The sequence below is a fragment of the Mytilus trossulus genome, chromosome 9 (genome assembly GCF_036588685.1).
Source record: "Mytilus trossulus isolate FHL-02 chromosome 9, PNRI_Mtr1.1.1.hap1, whole genome shotgun sequence".
NCBI lineage: Eukaryota > Metazoa > Mollusca > Bivalvia > Mytilida > Mytilidae > Mytilus > Mytilus trossulus.
The window spans coordinates 64,239,434-64,257,607 of NC_086381.1; the positions used below are offsets into that span (position 1 = coordinate 64,239,434).

At 31.0% G+C, this 18,174-nt stretch overlaps 1 protein-coding gene across 2 annotated transcripts in view; it reads right to left on the bottom strand.

The window, feature by feature from the left end:
- Positions 1-18,174, bottom strand: part of LOC134683236 (sorting nexin lst-4-like) — a 62,084-nt gene that overhangs the window by 15,573 nt on the left and 28,337 nt on the right. For both annotated transcript variants that reach the window (XM_063542408.1, XM_063542409.1), the window contains exons 8-10: positions 17,255-17,369; positions 12,717-12,847; positions 10,734-10,837 (exon numbers count right to left, since the gene is read on the bottom strand). In XM_063542408.1, coding sequence (XP_063398478.1) covers positions 10,734-10,837; positions 12,717-12,847; positions 17,255-17,369 — 350 coding nt within the window. The remainder of the gene's footprint in view (positions 1-10,733; positions 10,838-12,716; positions 12,848-17,254; positions 17,370-18,174) is intronic.

Here is an 18,174-nt window from a genome sequence, read left to right on the forward strand (position 1 = left end):
TGTGTTGACATTGAACCTAGTTACACTTGAACAACAACAGCATGAACATATACATTAAAGTACATTTCTGAATAAAAGTTGTAATATCTGACTTGTGTTGAAATTTCAAGGCTTGGGCCAAAATAAATTAATAGTGTGTTTCCGGTTTCCCGACCCTACCTCCTTTCTGACGCCGACCCTAAACATTTTATTGACAAAAATAAAAAAAAAATAAAAAAATCCGGATTTTTTGGTCTGTCCGGATCCGACTTTTTGTTTAGAAAACTATAAATCTTCAAAACGTTTGATAGCAATGACCAATGTAAATATGTCAAGCATTTCATAGACCAAGATTTTAAATAAACAAGCATGGCTGCAGCTATTTATTAGCTGTCAAATGTGCAAAACGTGATCACATGTTTGCAAAATATAATGGCATCAATTCTTGATTATTACAATATGATGAATCTTTTTTAAGAATAACATGATGGGCAAAAAAAAAAGTTTTATGACATACGAAAACTTTTGACAAGACCATAATTGACAAATAATTTTAAGAGTAAAATGAGATCAATTTACTGCTAAAATCAATCCAGCTTTTGTTGTAAAATATGCTCAATGTGTAACAAGAAATAGAAAGCTTTCCCCAGTAGGCAGACATGGTGGATGATTCATGTTAATTTATAAATGAATCTGCCCCTGCACCATGTCTACTTTTATTCTTTTAAATTTTCTCTGGCTGGTCCCAGAACAGTTTATACCAGCATGACCAGAGATGGAAATAAATCTACATTATTTTTCCATATATTTAATATAAAGACAAAAGATTCTCACTTTTCTCAAAACCTGAAATTTAAATATTGTCAGAACCCCACTCCTAAAGATTAAATTCTGTCAAACATAAAAAAAACATCTGTTTATTGAATAAAGGGGGTGCAAGAGCATTGCCCCTCAAAAAATCACAGGCTGCTGCTTAGCACCAATTTACAGTGTTTCTACTACTAAAACAAAAGGGGGGTAGGGAAGGGTAGGAATCTGTTCCCACATGTCTACCTTAACTTTAAGTTCTGTTTAGCTTCTGCAGATACAAAAACATTAAATTGAAAGGAAATTTTTATTATTAATGAAAATATATACAGATTTAATTAAGTACTATTATGAATATCAAAGACGCATGCAGGCTCATCAAATGATTTAATTTGAATCTTTATATCTGCTATCATCGACAGAAAAAAATAAAAAGTTTTCATAAAATAAAATGTTTTACCTACCTACCCTACCTAATTTTTTTCAGGGTGAAATAGGAAACACACTATTTATTTATTTTGGCCTTATGGAGGTAAGATCATGCTAATCACTATCAGCTATAGTTCATTCTTTCATACACTATTGATTATTTATGTTATTTTGAATAGACAGAAAAAAATATTACAGTTATTTCTAAAAGTTAATTATATTAAATCATTGTTTGAGATCAGAATAATGTTGTGCTTTTTAAAAATTTAAAGTTAATATTTCATAAGTATATACTTGATAACATATTGAGAAAGGGATAATTTTTTACATAATAAGTAAATCTTTATGCATAAGTACTTCCATAAGCCTTCAAAATTCTTAGTCAGTAACATGTAGGGACATCAATCAATTAAAAAAAATTGGCAAAAAGAAAGAAATTTTTCCTGAATTTCTTTATATTGTTTGATGTGCCAAATCCGGCCATATGAGTCTTTTGTAGTTAATTCTTCGTTTGTATCAAATATAAATTCTTGTCTCACACAAGATGTGTCCTCCTTTGATGGCCATTTATAGTCATTTCCTGTTGAAATTTTTTTGAGAAAGTTTATCTTGAAGGTGTCATCCAACTTTTCTGTAACCAACCATTCGCTCTCATGGGCCACAGCCACATAGTGCCCAACTTTGATATCATCTTCTGAAAAGTAATTGAATAATTATAAATATATGTTGACTATGCTAACCCTAAAAGGCTAGAAAAAATGACTTTTTTTTTATCAAAATAAAAATAATTCACAGTATACAAATGTCTGGTCCTCCTACTACCACAAACAAACTATTATGTAATTAAATTCAGAATATGATAAATAAAATTTTAGTATCTTCTACACTTTCAAAGACTTTTGATGATTAAAAGTATGATGTATATCTCTTTTTTATGACACTGGTGTGCATCAAGAAAACTTAATCAAATTAATGGATAGAACATTTACCATTTTGTAGTTCATCTAAAAAAGAAAGCAAAACAATAAAAGTCAATTTTTCCTTTCTTGGAAGGATAAAATAAAATTATGTAATTGACATACATAGTGTGTTCATTTTTTAGTCAAAGTCCTTTTTTGGAACACCATAGAGGTTTCATGATAAAATGATACATTAAATATCAAATCCATATCTTCAAACATGAAGAAAAGAAATGTGAAAAACTGATCTGTTGGATTGACAGATGGACAGAGTGCAAACCCAAAGTCCCCTTCAACTTCATTGCCAGAGGAGTAGAAATTGTTTAATCTGTTGATATAAGCATTATACAACGAAACTTTTAGTACCTTCAGCTGCAAAAGATCCTGAACAATGGGATTTCCCAATTCTTCTGTAAGTGTAGCGGCATATGAAAAGCTAAAAAATTAAAATAAAGTTTAACAAATTTCTCAAGTTTATTGACAAATTTTATACTCATATGCAACCTCCCTCTGAGTTAAGATCTTCGTGAATAAATTCATTTTCAGATTATATATAAAATCAAAAATATTAATGAAAATTAAATTTTGGATGAATGTTAGGATTCTCTGTCTCTTGGCTAATCATAAATCTACATCCCCCCTTTTTGTAACATCTGATTAAACTTGATTGGAAAAATTCAAATACATTTAAAAAGAAGAATAGGAATGAAATCATTTAATATTGTCCAAGAGATATTGTTAGATATTATGTCTTATATAAAATTTTGTAATTCAATTTAACCTTGTTCCAAGCAAAGTACTAAATGAAACATTTTCAGACTTATTCAAGTCCAAAACGACAAAATAGAACACTTAAATGATTGAAAGCTTTTAGAATTACCTCATGAAATAAATTATGTCTTTACTTATATAAATTATTGCAATTCAATGAAACCTTGTTCCCAGCAGAGAACTAAACGAAATACATTTTCAGACTTATTCTAGTCCAAAAGGAGCATTATACACTGTATATGCAATGACGACAAAATAGAAGCTTTTTGAATTAACTCAGGAAATCTGACAAATTTTATACTCATATGCAACCTCCCTCTGAATTAAGATCTTCCTGAATAAATTCATTTTTCAGATTATATATAAAATCAAAAATATTCATGAAAATTAAATTCTGGATGAATGTTAGGATTCTCTGTCTCTTAGCTAATCATAAATCTACATCCCCCCTTTTTTTAACATCTGATTAAACTTGATTGGAAAAATTCAAATACATTTAAAAAGAAGAATAGGAATGAAATCTTTTAATATTGTCCAAGATATATTGTAAGATATCATGTCTTATATAAAATATTGTAATTCAATGTAACCTTGTTCCAATCACAATTATAAAGGAAAAACATTTTCAGACTTATTCAGGTCCAAACAAAGATCCTAAATAAAACAAATTCAGGTTCAGTCTGACCTAAACATGTAGTATATATTCAGGTCCAAAAGGAGCATATATACATTGTATATGCAATGACAAAAAAATAGAAAATTTGAATGAAAGCTTTTAGAATTATCTCATGAAATATGACAAATTCTTTAATTTATATTAAAAGAAAAAATAGAAGTGAAAGCTTTTGGAATTATCACAGAAAATATATTATGCCTTATATAAACAAAACTGCACTTCAATTTAACCTTGTTCCATTCACAGTAATCAAGAAAAAAAACATTTTCAGAGTTCTTCATGTCCAAACAAAGGTTTAAAATAAACTGAATACATTTTCAGACTTATTCAAGTCAAAATAAGACACACATGTACACTTGCTCTTTGCTTGTCACTACTTTTACTTATTGAGTAAATGGAGGAATTATTTTGGACAGAAGATGTTCACTTTTTTCAGAAACATCTCTCTTTTTCATTTTGTTTTAAAATTTATATGAAATCAGATGAAGTACAAATGTGCAAAGTCAAGCATGCAGTGTATTGGATATCATAAAACCATTGCAATGGTACAGTTACTGTTAGTGATTTCAATTCATCTACCAGACTAAATATGGGCGTATAAAATAGCATCTACTTACTTTCACTATCATGACTTGTAGTTCCTTGATTTTCATCTGTATTCATTTTGAATTTTTCAGTTAGTTTGTTGGCTGAAAGCATAAATAAGTCATATTGGTCAACATTCTTCATCATGTTCATTTGTACATCAGACAAATAATTCAACACAGCTGTATACAGTTAATGATAAAAATAAAACTATTTTGTTTTTGCTAAGCAATACTAAGACTCATCAAATAACTTACTTGAAACAATTATATTTTTTTGAAATAACTTAAGTTAATATTTTTTACTACATGTAACCCAGTTTGAGAAATTCATGTTTTTAAAACTGTCTTGACTACTTAAACCTGCATTGAAAAAAATTTACTTACTTTGGGCAGCCTGTCCTGGTTTTTAATACACTACTTCTTAATGGGATATTTCTTAATGAACATGATAGAGATGATAAAGTTAATAAGTGTTCATATAACCATGGAAGTATTATATTGACAGGAACTACAACGATTAATTAGCATTTATTTATAACCCGGGTAGCCCTGTAGAAAAGATATGGAAACTGTCTAATTAGTACGCTGTTGTTAATTTCTTTTGTGACTATCTGCGATGCCGCAGTCATAAATTGACCAGAGATACTTCTTATCAATCACGTGGTTTTAATCGAGACAGCTTAACAATATTACATGTCGGAAAACACCTTTACTTATTTCAATCGCGTCGGTAGACCTTTATTCGTGAACATCTTATTTAAACAAATCGACTGATGCATAAAAAATGAAAATCGGCCCAGAATTAATTATTCTACAACGATTTGAAATAGTGAGTGACATTATTTTATTAGTTTGTGGGTGAAGTTTAAATCGCGATTAAGGTGTGTTCCGGTTACCGCCGGTTAACAATAAATATATTTCATAAATATTAAAACTGTGAAGTTTAGAGTAATATATATGGTTAAGTTACTGGATAATCCTGGAAAGTAGAAATTTCCAGTTTACAATACGAAAATTAATCGAGCAAGTACCAATCAACAAAATACAGCAGAAGAAAACAGAGATCTAACTACGTTATATAGCGATTTATATAATACATTTCTGTCCCCTAAAATATGTTATCACTATCCGACCAAATGATACTGGTAAATATTTTTGAACAGTCGCACAAGAATTTGTATAATGTCACTATACAAATCCTTGAGTCGCAGTACTAAAAAAAATTTCAACACATTCGTATATACCAACCAATGATCTTACCCTGGATTTAGAGAGAAGCTTAATAATTTCTACATTTATCTAAAATCTCTTCGATCTTTTGATTTTATCAGAACGATCATTTTAATCGTCTTAAATATGCAGGAAATGTGTGCCACTCAGTGGAGTAAACAGTAGTTATTATATAATCACAACTTGCGATATATATTACATAAAGTGCAATTCTACCGAAAAATAAATCAATAAAAATGGGGCATTAATTCAATAAATTTGGTACAAATTTCCATCGTCAATGTGTTTTTCTATAGAATGAATGATGACTCACATTAATCCAACAATCACTCAATCGGCACACATATGCAAATGTAAGGTAACGCAATCTGCCGAGGTTTGCCGATTGCTGTTTCCTAAGAATTTATCACAACTTTCTATTCCTTCGTTTATTTCCGTAATCCCGAAAGCAACCGATAATGACAATATTTTAGGGCACCACACGCTGGTATGTAAATAACGTGCCATGTTTCAAGCTAATTAACATGTCATTAAATTGCGCGCGGCATCGCAGATGAAACGTTTGAAGTCGGGTCGTAGTAGTTCCTGTCAATATAATACTTCCATGATATATAACAAAGAACAATGGACAAGGAAATCCAAATGCAGACATCTGGTCACTAATTAAGAAGACTAGTACACATAGTATATATTTGTATTAAAATTATGCAATTAAACCTCCTGCTAAGAACAGATGAAAACTAAATTTAGACCTTTGATCAATGAAAATCAATGTTTTTCTTCCTAATACAAAAAATCTGTTGGAAAAATCAATTATCTGCTTGATGTGACCACAAATCAAACTACATAATTTCAAATTCATTTTCAGGCATATTCCAGTCCAAAAATAGGACTGACAGACATAACCAACTTTTTTATATTTCCCCAATGGGCCTTTTTTTTTTCTGACAAATAATAATGAAAATTTATTTGGAAAAAAATCTACTTTAATAATAAAACTTACAAAGACACTTTATTCTTTTCTTCTTAAGACTGAATAATGTTATTAGTAATCAACGATAACAGGATTATAAGATTTAGTGACACTTGTTCAATTATAAATAATAAAACACATCTGGAACAAGAAATATTGTAAAACTTTTTAAAAGAATGCTGTAAGGAATTCTCCAAAACAATCAAACTCCTTTTATGTTCATGATGTTTCAAATAACTTATATTAACTATATTTTAACTTTAATTGGGGTTAAGAGCGCCCCCCCCCCTCCCCCCTTGTCATATAACAGCACACAAACTGATGGATTTTACACTTTCACTGCCATTAATATCATTGCTCTATGTTGAAGGCCGTACATCAACATATAATGGTTTACTTTTATAAATTGTTATCTGGATGTAAAGTTTTCTCATTGGCACTCATACCACATCTTCCTATATCTATGTGTGAGTCTAAGGCGACAAAATAAATCATTAAAATGAAAATTTTAGGAATCAACAGGAAAGTTTTGTACACAATCTTACAAAATAAATTAATTAATTTTCAGACTTATTTAAGTCCAAATAAACACAGACATTTTCAGTCTCTTGGTATACTCTCTCTGGATGTGAAATGAACAAAGACGGCAAAAAAACAACATGAATGATAGCTTTTAGTATCATTACATTACATAAATCACCAATGAGCTTAGCTGCAATCAAAGTTCTAACAATTTCACTTTCAGGCCTATTCGAGTCCAAATTGGACTCTCAGAGACATAAGCCATTTCTAGTTTATCTTTTAAAAAACAGAAGCTTTCAGAAATACCAGAAGATATGTTTTATATAAATTTATTAGAATTAAACATCAATGTACATGTACATGAATCATTGAACCAAGCAGAGTAAAAACAAGAACTTAATTGATTTCAGAGTTATTCAGATAGAAGTGAATATATCATGTATATGAACAAAGAAGATAAAATAAAACAATTTAAAAAAAAAGCTTCTTGAATTATCACATGAAATCTGACTAATTTTCTCAGTCTATAGTCAAACCTGTCAAATGTAGCACAAGCTACCTTCAATCCAACATTTACAAAATTCAATTTAGACTTATTCAAGTCTAAATAGGACTAGCACAAACTTTTCCAAAATTTCTTAAAGACTGTTAGTTTTAACCCTGGCTATTGTCTTGGTTGATGATCAATCAACCATGCAAGCCCCTCAATACATTGTACATGATAAGAAAAAAAAACAATTATAAATAAATACAAAACATGCAAAATGATTTTTTTTTATAGTGACAGAATGATGTTACAAGATCCCATGTAATAACAAGAAGTAATTGTAACAGGATGCTGTGACCACCAGGGACTTTGATTTGTTTTATTGTCCCATACAAGAATATATATGGTTTAGGGGTGGGGATCTCAACCATTTAAAAGTTTTTCATACATATGGCATGTATGGGGTGGGGTAACTCCCATGGACTCCCTATATTACATTTGATGTGTTTTATTCTTCCTAACAAGAATATATATGGTTTAAGGGTGGGGATCTTGACCGTTAACCAAGTTTTAAAACAAGAGGGGGTCGGGTGACCCACTAAAGACTTCCCATTTATTTATATTTCATTTGTTATATTGTTTCCTACAAGAAAATATATGGTTAAGGGGTGGGGATCTTGACCGTTTAAAAGATAATAGCACATTCTCAAATTGAACGGGGTGGGGTGACACCCCCAGGGACTTCCCTTTAATTTTATTTGATTTGTCTAATCATCTCATTCAAGAAAGTATATGGTTTTGGGGTGGGGATCTTGACCGTTTAAAAGATAATAGCACATTCTCAAATTGAACGGGGTGGGGTGACCCCCAAGGACTTCCCTTTATTTTCATTTGATTTGTTTAATCATCCCATTCAAGAATATATATGGTTTAGGGGTGGGGATCTGAACTGTTTAGTGTTTACAAGTTCTCAAACAAGAGGGGGTGGGGTGACCCCCTAGGGTCTTCCCTTTTAATTATATCTCATTTGTTATATTGTTTCCTACAAGGAAATATATGGTTAAGGGGTGGGGATTTTGACCGTTTAAAAGATAATAGCACATTCTCAAATTGAACGGATGGGGTGACACCCCCAGGGACTTCCCTTTAATTTCATTTGATTTGTCTAATCATCCCATTCAAGAAAATATATGGTTTAGGGGTGGGGATCTTGACCGTTTAAAAGATAATAGCACATTCTCAAATTGAACGGTGTGGGGTGACCCCCAAGGACTTCCCTTTATTTTCATTTGATTTGTTTAATCATCCCATTCAAGAATATATGTGGTTTAGGGGTGGGGATCTGAACTGTTTACAAGTTCTCAAACAAGAGGGGGTGGGGTGACCCCCTAGGGTCTTCCCTTTTAATTATATCTCATTTGTTATATTGTTTCCTACAAGGAAATATATGGTAAAGGGGTGGGGATTTTGACCGTTTAAAAGATAATAGCACATTCTCAAATTGAACGGAGTGGGGTGACCCCCAAGGACTTCCCTTTATTTTCATTTGATTTGTTTAATCATCCCAATCAAGAATATATGTGGTTTAGGGGTGGGGATCTGAACTGTTTACAAGTTCTCAAACAAGAGCGGGTGGGGTGACCCCCTAGGGTCTTCCCTTTTAATTATATCTCATTTGTTATATTGATTCTTACAAGGAAATATATGGTTAAGGGGTGGGGATCTTGACCGTTTAAAAAATAATAGCACATTCTCAAATTGAACAGGGTGGGGTGACACCCCCAGGGACTTCCCTTTGATTTCATTTGATTTGTTTAATCATCCCATTCAAGAATATATATGGTTTAGGGGTGGGGATCTTGAACGTTTAAAAGATAATAGCACATTCTCAAATTGAACAGGTTGGGGTGACCCCCCAGGGATTTCCCTTTAAATTTTTTGGATTTGATTTATTGTCCCATTCAAGAAAATATATAGTTTAGGGGTGGGGATCTGGACCGTTTACAAGATAAAAGCATATATTATCAAATTGAAGGGGGTGGGGATGACTCCCATGGACTCATTCTCAATCTCATGTGATTTGTTTTATTGTTATGTGATAATTTCTGAAGATTGTGTGTGTTTATCACTTTCAGTTTTCAAGTTATATTCATTTGACAATTTTAGAAAATTCAAGGAGAAAAAAATCATAATTCTCAACATTGCATTATTTAATGTTTATCATAACACACAGTATCGTTTGGAATTTGTTTCAGAAAAATATACGGTAATACGGGTAATAACAATAAAATTGCCGAAGACATCACGAGTTGTCTCCCGAAATTACAAATAAATAACAGAGACAACACTTATTGACCTATAGAAGTCGAATGTTGTTTTCGGGTAGGTCACTTCAAAAGGCACGCGTACCAATTTAGAAGTCATGCGCCTTGATGGCACTGACAAAATATTGTTTACTTGATATCTTTTCATCTGTAAAAAATGTGTTTAGCAACCTAAAAAATCGGGGAACAACTGTGGAATAGTTCAAAAACGTGCCTAAATAACCCTACTTTTGCCCCTAAATTGATAAAAATCAATACTGTACTCACTGACTTTCACGTTTCAGTTCTTTTCTAACAATGGCATCAGGTAGCATGAAGTCCCGTAAAAAACCGTGTGATCGTAGGTTGTGTCATAAGGCGGTAAATTAAAAAAAAACACGGTTGATGAAAATATACCACAAAACGGAAAACGACGTGAACAAGTCAAAAATTGACTTTACTATTTTTACACTTTTTGACTTATATGAGTCAAAACATGTTTAGACTTGTATGTGTCTGAGCTCTGACTGCTAATGATTAAAAGTGTCGCCATTGATAAATATGTGTTGCAGATGAACTTGGATATGGTTCTGTTGCTGTATTCCCAATGCAGTTTTCATTTCTTAGAATATCACATCATCATTGTAACTTATCTGCATAATTTAAATTGAAATGAGCAACATAGCAGGCGAAACTAGTACCCTCCACAAACATTTTTGGGTTGGTTCATGTTGGTACCAGGGGTATGTTGAGATCTATTGTTAAAGTCTTTTTTTTTTCAGGGCAATGGTATGTCATTGTTCATCTTAATTTTTTTTTTCAACCATATATGTCTATAGGACGTTTTTGCTGCTTGCACTTTCACATTTTCAATGAAAAGAAGGAGGAACAAACTTTCAGGTAGACAAATAAATGGACAAAAAAACAAGTGTAATACCCCTCTTCAGTTGTAACTGGTGCTTAATGATAATCTTCATCATAAATTTTGTAAACTCAATATATAAACTTACACATCTCTAACATCAAGTGGCTGTCGAGGTGTATCTAATGTATAGAAAAATTTAAAACCAACAAATTCATCTTTTTCTGCCTTTCGTTTTCCAACTTTCCATTTCTGAAAATATTAATATAAAATTTTAAAGTGTTACTATTGCTAAAATAATTGGAATTGGATATAAACTTTATATCCAATTAACCTGTTGTTCAGTGGATATGGTTTGTTGATTTGGTTTTTATGTGTTTCTTCTTTTCTAAAATTCAAAATGAAAATAGATAAAAATGTCAAAGAGACAACAACCCTTCTAAACTTTATTTACGCTAGTCATTTTTGGCACCTTAGAGCTTGCTGTCAGGTGTGAGCCAAGGCTCCATGTTGAAGGCGGTACTTTGGCCTATAATGGTTTATTCTTTACACATTGTGACTTGGATGGGGAGTTGTCTTATTGGCACTCGTACCACACCTTCTTATTTCTATTTTAAAAAAATGTTTTGGGGAAAAAAAATCTGAAAACATAAGTCAATGGTTATTTTTAACCGTCTTGCTTTAAAAAGGATGTTCGCTTGTAATGTTTTGGAATTTTTACCAGATTTTCGGAATCCTCTGGTTTTATCCATTTGAAAGCCTTAAAAAATTTGCCCATTGACCCCTATTTTTCTTTTTATAAATCTTTTACATGTATAATGATAAGCTATCTGTAAAAGTCTTATAAAATTTTAATTATTATTTAATAGTTTTTGAGAACTTAAACTTATCAAATCAAAGCTATGAAAAGTCAAGAGAGAACATTTTCCCGCAAAAAATTTCAAAGGCTTATATCTCGAAAACAAGCACATTGACCTATACATTTTTTTTGCTCTTTTCATTCCTTTATTAATCCCTTATCAATATATACTAGTGTTTTGAAAAGCTAATTATTAGCGAACCCCCTTAAGAAGGGACACATGTGTCCACAATGGCTATGTAAACAGACACATATGTATGTATATTTTATTCTTGCAAGAAACTGTTCATTACTGTATCTCTTTCTAAAAAAAATATTGAAGATCATACAGTGTAATATTCTTCTTCAATAGGCCTGCAATGTTACATTATTAGCATTGCTGTCATACATCTAAGCAAAAGTTAAGAAAGTAGTGATAATGAAGCTATGTCATTATGATTGCTTAACCATTGGTATATATTTCCTATGATAGAATTTTCTTATACTTTTCCAGAATGTAGCTTTGTTGATGCTTTTTTTTTAAATATAGTATATAGTATGGATAACCCTGTTATTTATTAAGCTACAAGTCATGCAAAATTGCCCATATTTGCAGAGATTGCTCATGAAAAAAACTTTTTTGAGAATAAAAGGAAATCACTGAGAAAGAATTTTGAAGAAAAAAAATATGAGAGGATACGTTTTAGAATACATGTATGCTATAAGATAATAAATAGAAAAAATGGTGTCACCCACCTTGTTATCCTACAATTAAAACACAAAAAAATCTATATCATTCCATAATAAAAGTTAATTGTTAAAGTTAACTCCCCTTAAATTGCTAAGTTGTCACTTTGATTCGAACAAGGTCAGATATATGATATTTAATAATTCAGCTGGAATAATGCAAATTATCTCTTATTTTTCTTTATTCTAATAAACAGTCTAACCCATTAATTGCCAATTTGTCTAAAAATTTGCAGATTTAAGCAATCAACTAGACCTATGGTGTACTGCTATTTTACAATCCAAGATGGTGGTATACAGTTATTCCACCTTGATTTCATATAATTTCTATAACAATGGTAGTCCAAAAAGTGGTACAACCCAAATCATCCAGGCCATTTCAGGTGCATTAGTGCAAAAGATATATAAACGAAATTGAGAATGTAAAATGGGATATATGTCAAAGAGACAACAACCCTGCCAAAGGGCAGACAACAGCTGAAGTATTTTTCTATGGTCGGGTTGTTGTCTCTTTGATACATTCCCCATTTCCATTCTCAATTTTACCTTTTCGTCTGTACAGGTTAGGAAATGGTTAAATGTGTCACAATGTGATATTACTGGATGTCGGACCATTCTATCCATCCAATACTGTAACTGTTTCATTCTCTCATTTATAAAATCATCTTCATATCGACCTGTGAAAGGAAGGACAAAAACATTAATTCATTTCACATTCACCAATATCATAAAATGCTTTGAAGTACTACTAAGTCAAGTCTGTGATATTCAACTTCAGTCTGGATTTGAGAAGATATATCTTATCTAAATACTAATATGACCATAGGACTCTTTGTATTTAATATTTTCATTAATGAAAGTGGACTCGAATTGTTCTGTACCTTTTCCTTTCCAATTGTTGAGGTAACATGGTTTGTTAACTGCTGTGCAGACGGCATTAGTAATTTGAAAACTCTTTTTCTAAAAGTTAACATATCAATTTTAAATATCTTATTTCTTCTTTCACTTTATTTTTTTATTAATTTTTTTTTCTATTCCTTATATCTAAGAATTCCCTTTTTCTCTATTCTTTTCTGTATTTTTTTGTCAGCCTTTTTTTCTAACCTGTAAACCCTATCAAGATAGATCCTCATGAATAAAAAATGTACACATCAACGAGACAAACTATAGCAACTGAGACGAATAAATAAATTTTGCGGTTGACGAACAGTAAAAAAAAAAAATAATTGTCTTTATTAAATATCAAACTCATCATAGTCCTTAATCCAGAAAATTTGTAAACAAAACTAATGGACGCTATTAAAAATCTCACAGCAACACCAGATTCCCTAAAAATTAAAACCATTAAAAAAATAAAACTGCAAGACTCTGTTAAAAATAAATGTTAGTGAAGTAAATTTGTACAGACATGCTGTAAATAAACATTATAGTTTTTAACATTTCAACAATACCAATAGCTATGAAATATAAAATGAATGAAAAAGATATATTAATGTTTTATTTCAAAGTTTCTTTCAGGGAAAAAAAAGATCCAACATATTTTATACTAGACAAAGACTTCACAACAGGCTTAAAAGGTGTTTTTTTAATAGAAAAGAAACATGATACTGAACTCCCAAAAAAGAAAGTGGAGGGAGTTTTTTTTGTAATTTTCTATACTTTAAAATATGACAATACCTTCAAATCTATCTAGTAAACATTCATTTAATTACTAAATCAAAAAAAATTGTAATAGAAAATTGTTTAAGGGTAGATAAGTTGTGGTGTAAGTGTTTTTTTTACAGAAAATGTTTCTAAAGTTCGAACATTCATTATTGTATAATATTTTAGAAGTATTGTAATTTGAATGGTGAAATCACGATCATTATATAATTTTGAATGTGGCTAGTTTCAATTTACTATGAATTAATGAAACCAAAACCCTTCCTATTTTCAGAGGTGTTTTTTTTTAGTGAAAGCAGTAATTAGTGAGGGGCAAAGTACTACTTTTAGCTTGTGCTCATTTTATTTCTTTTACCATAGTACACACTTGTTATCAAACTTAACAACACACACATTTCCCATTTGAAATCAATGAAAAGTAGTTACATTCTCCTAAAGTGATGAAATCCAAATAAACCCAGGCCTACAGACAAGTTATACAGAACAAGATAAAAATGTCTGAAAGTCATATGAATAGACAAACCTGTAGATTTTCTATATACAGCTGAAAAATGTAAATGAAAAATTATCATGATTGGATGATTTTTAAAAATGTGACAGAAATATTGTAAAATTATAACTTACTTTTATTTATGGAATTGTTTGCACCAAAGCAAGTTTAATTATTGTAATTTCACAAAATTTGGCAAACAAATAATGCTATCAAAATGTAAAGTTTTTGGGGCCTTTTATAGATTGCTGTTCGTTGTGAGCCAAGGCTCTGTGTTGAAGACGGTACCTTGACCTATAATGGTTTACTTTCAGAAATCTTTACTTGGATGGAGAGTTGTCTCATTGGCATTCATACCACATCTTCCTATATCTATTTAAGATTTTATTTTTGCAATACCTATCTCGTAAAGTAAAACCATCTAAAATTGTTCAAAATTTACTGTTAAACATACCGCAATGTAATGAATCTAAATATAACAACTTTAAATTCTTTTTGAGCAAGGCTGTAGTTTTTAGCATATTATAAATGATGTGATCTTGAAATGAGGGTGATGTCTTTTTTAGATTTAGAAAGTCCAAAAAAGTGGCCTTATTTTACCTTCTCCTTTCTACAAAAAATTACTATTTAAAAATCAGTCAATCAGAGAATATAAAATTCCACTTCCTCCTTTATTGTACTGTTTATGAAACTTAATTGTACAATGTACATGGGCTAATTGTTACATAATATATCTCTTCCTGATCTGTGGTTTAGATACATATAATGTTGTTAAAGTACAGTAAGGCCACACCAATTTAATTTCTTGTTCTACGGATTTTTGGACTCCAAAAATTGGGGCGAGCGAGCGATTTGAAAATTTTAATTAAAAAATATTTAATTTGCAGAATTTTTGAGGCGATGCTTAAAAAGTAAAGGCGAGCGATTATAATTTTTTTTTTGTAAACATAAAATAGTAGGTTTTGACTATATTAAAACTTTATTTATCACTTGCACCTGGACATTTCTTTAATTTATGAAGTATTTTTTCCCTGTTCAACAAGAAATAATTGAATAACTAAATCTGGTCTATGAATGTGTGACTGACAATGAGACAATTCTCCATCCAAGTCATAATCAGGTTCAGAACAACCCCTTAATGTTATGAATATCCCTTTTATGAGGGGTCAAAATATTAAAGTTATAATATATTTTTTTTTGTAAAAACACTTAAGTATAAAAGGGCTTATATTTTCCCAAAGAACTATAATATTTGGTATTAAATGGTCAAAACATGTCCAAGAATTTGGTAATATTAACACATTTACTTTAACAGTTTAATATTATTCAAAATAAGTGGACCCATCCCTCTTTTAGAAAAGTCGTTTAAAATATAATGTAGTTCTCCTCTTTGTGAGTAAAAAATTCTAAGTTGTCAAAGGTTTTGTATAGTAGCACTGTACAAATCCTTAGTATTTCTATTTTCTTTTCTACAACAGACTGAACAACAAACATGGTAAAATGACCCCTTCAAGGCCCTTGTCTGATGGAGGAGTGTTGGTCCCAACCTGATAATAACAAACATAGGTCAAAGTACGGCCTTTTACACAGTGCTTTGATCAAGACCAACCAGCAAGCTATAAGGGACCACAACTTAGTATTGTACACAATCCGAACAGGAGAACCAACGATCTAAATTATATTTCCAAACGGGAAAATACCAATGAACCACATCAACAAACGATAACTGCTGAATGACAGGTCTCTGAATCAACCAGGACAGGTCACAAACCTGCAGCGGGTATGACCGTCACCATACATTATAATTGCAGTTGAAGGCAAATCCTTCAGAAGTTCTTTGTACTTTATTTTAACAACGAACATTTTTTTATAGGGAATATAAGTTAGGGGAGAGAAACCAATGTTTTGTTCTGTACTGGTATTTCTATTTATATTGGAGCACTCCCGCTAGGAATAAATTGGTTTCATGCTGAAACAAATATTCTCGCAGATACTTACAGTGTTGTGGGGTGCTGATAGGTTTAAAATCGTTATATAAAGGCTAGACTGTGATTTTAAAAAACAAATGTTGAGATCTTTATATAATATTTACAAAAAACGGTGCGGGAAATGGACATGATTTCATTTCCGGATGCGGGAATATAATAAAAATTAAAAAAAATCTGTTTTGAAAAAAATAGGTGCGTGCGGGTCCGTCGAACAAGGAATCAAATTGGTGTGGCCTAAAGTCAATGTGATTTAATCAAAAATGACTCTTGGTGGTGTCAAGATATTCAACATGAAACAGATCTAGAGTGATTGTTGGTAATTGTTGGTAATTGTTGGAGATTCATTGTGAAACTGATAGAAATCTGATTAAGCATCCTGCTATGTCATATTGAAACTAGATACAGATATGTCCCAGTAAAATAGTAAATTACCAACAACCACTAACATTCACTGTATGAGGAGCAATCATTCTGTGAATCATCTTTTATTTAATATAAAATAAGGGATATAACTTTAAGAACTGAATATAGGGGTGACAACAATTTGCAGTTACTGTAAATTAGGGGAGATAACTTTTCATAGTTACTGTTAAATAAGGGAAGTAACTATTTGTAGTAACTGTAAAATAGGGGAGATACATATTTGTTATTACTGTAAAATATTGAAGATAACTATTTGTAGTTACTGTAAAATAGGGGAGATAAATATTTTAAGTTACTGTAAAGTAAGGGAGATAACTATTTGTAGTTACTGTAAAGTAAGGGAGATAACTATTTGTAGTTACTGTAAAGTAAGGGAGATAACTTTGTAGTTACTGTAAAATAGGGGAGATAACTATTTGTAGTTACTGTAAAGTAAGGGAGATAACTATTTGTAGTTACTGAAAAATAAGGGAGATAACTTTGTAGTTACTGTAAAATAGGGGAGATAACTAGTAATTTACCTGCAATAGCTTTATCTGGTAATGGAGGCACAGGTATACATATAAACTTTTCTTTTAACATTTTATGTAACCAATCAAAATGTTTGTATCGTCGGCTAACTTGTATATTACTAAACTGAAAAAGAATTTACAATATAAAGTTATTTTCAATACTACAATCTCAATTTGCTACATCAATACTGTTTGACAATTAACATTTTTTCAGAAAGCTGCTGTACTGACAATGTCATATTTTTGGTTTTTATCATTCACAACTTGTATGGATAGACAAATTTGCTTCCCCTATGTCTTACAGTGTGGTTGCATTTTTCAATATCTAAAAAATTGTATTTCTGAAACATGTCCCAAGATTTGTAATTAAACAAGTAACACTATGAGTGTCACATAAAGAGCTGGAACTGCTTATCTTCCTGGAGTACCTGAGATCAACCTGGTTTTTTGGTTGGATTCATGTTGCTCAGTCTTCAGTTGTCTATGTTGTGTTTTGGGAATTTGTTTGCCTGTCTTGTAAATTTTTTTTTTACAATGATGTATTCAGTTTTTCTTTGATTTATGTGTTTTGAATGTACCCTTGGTATATTCTGTGTCCATTTTTGTAAAAACAGTGTGGTGACCTATTGCAGATATCAAGTTTTGAAAAACATGAGAAGATGCTATATCCCTATTATCAGTGTTAATATTGATCATACATCTCATATATATTTGAAACAGAAACTATCGATGGGGTTTAGTTTTCAAACTATGTTGTCAATAGTAAAACAAGTCACATGTTTTACAATAAAATGTGGTACCTTGTCAAACTTTGATATCTGATACCAACAGTCGAACATAGTTTTATGATGGACAGATATACAGACCAGATCACAAAATGCCACCCTACTTTTGTATGCTGTGCATAAAGTTTTCAGAGAGTAGAGTGG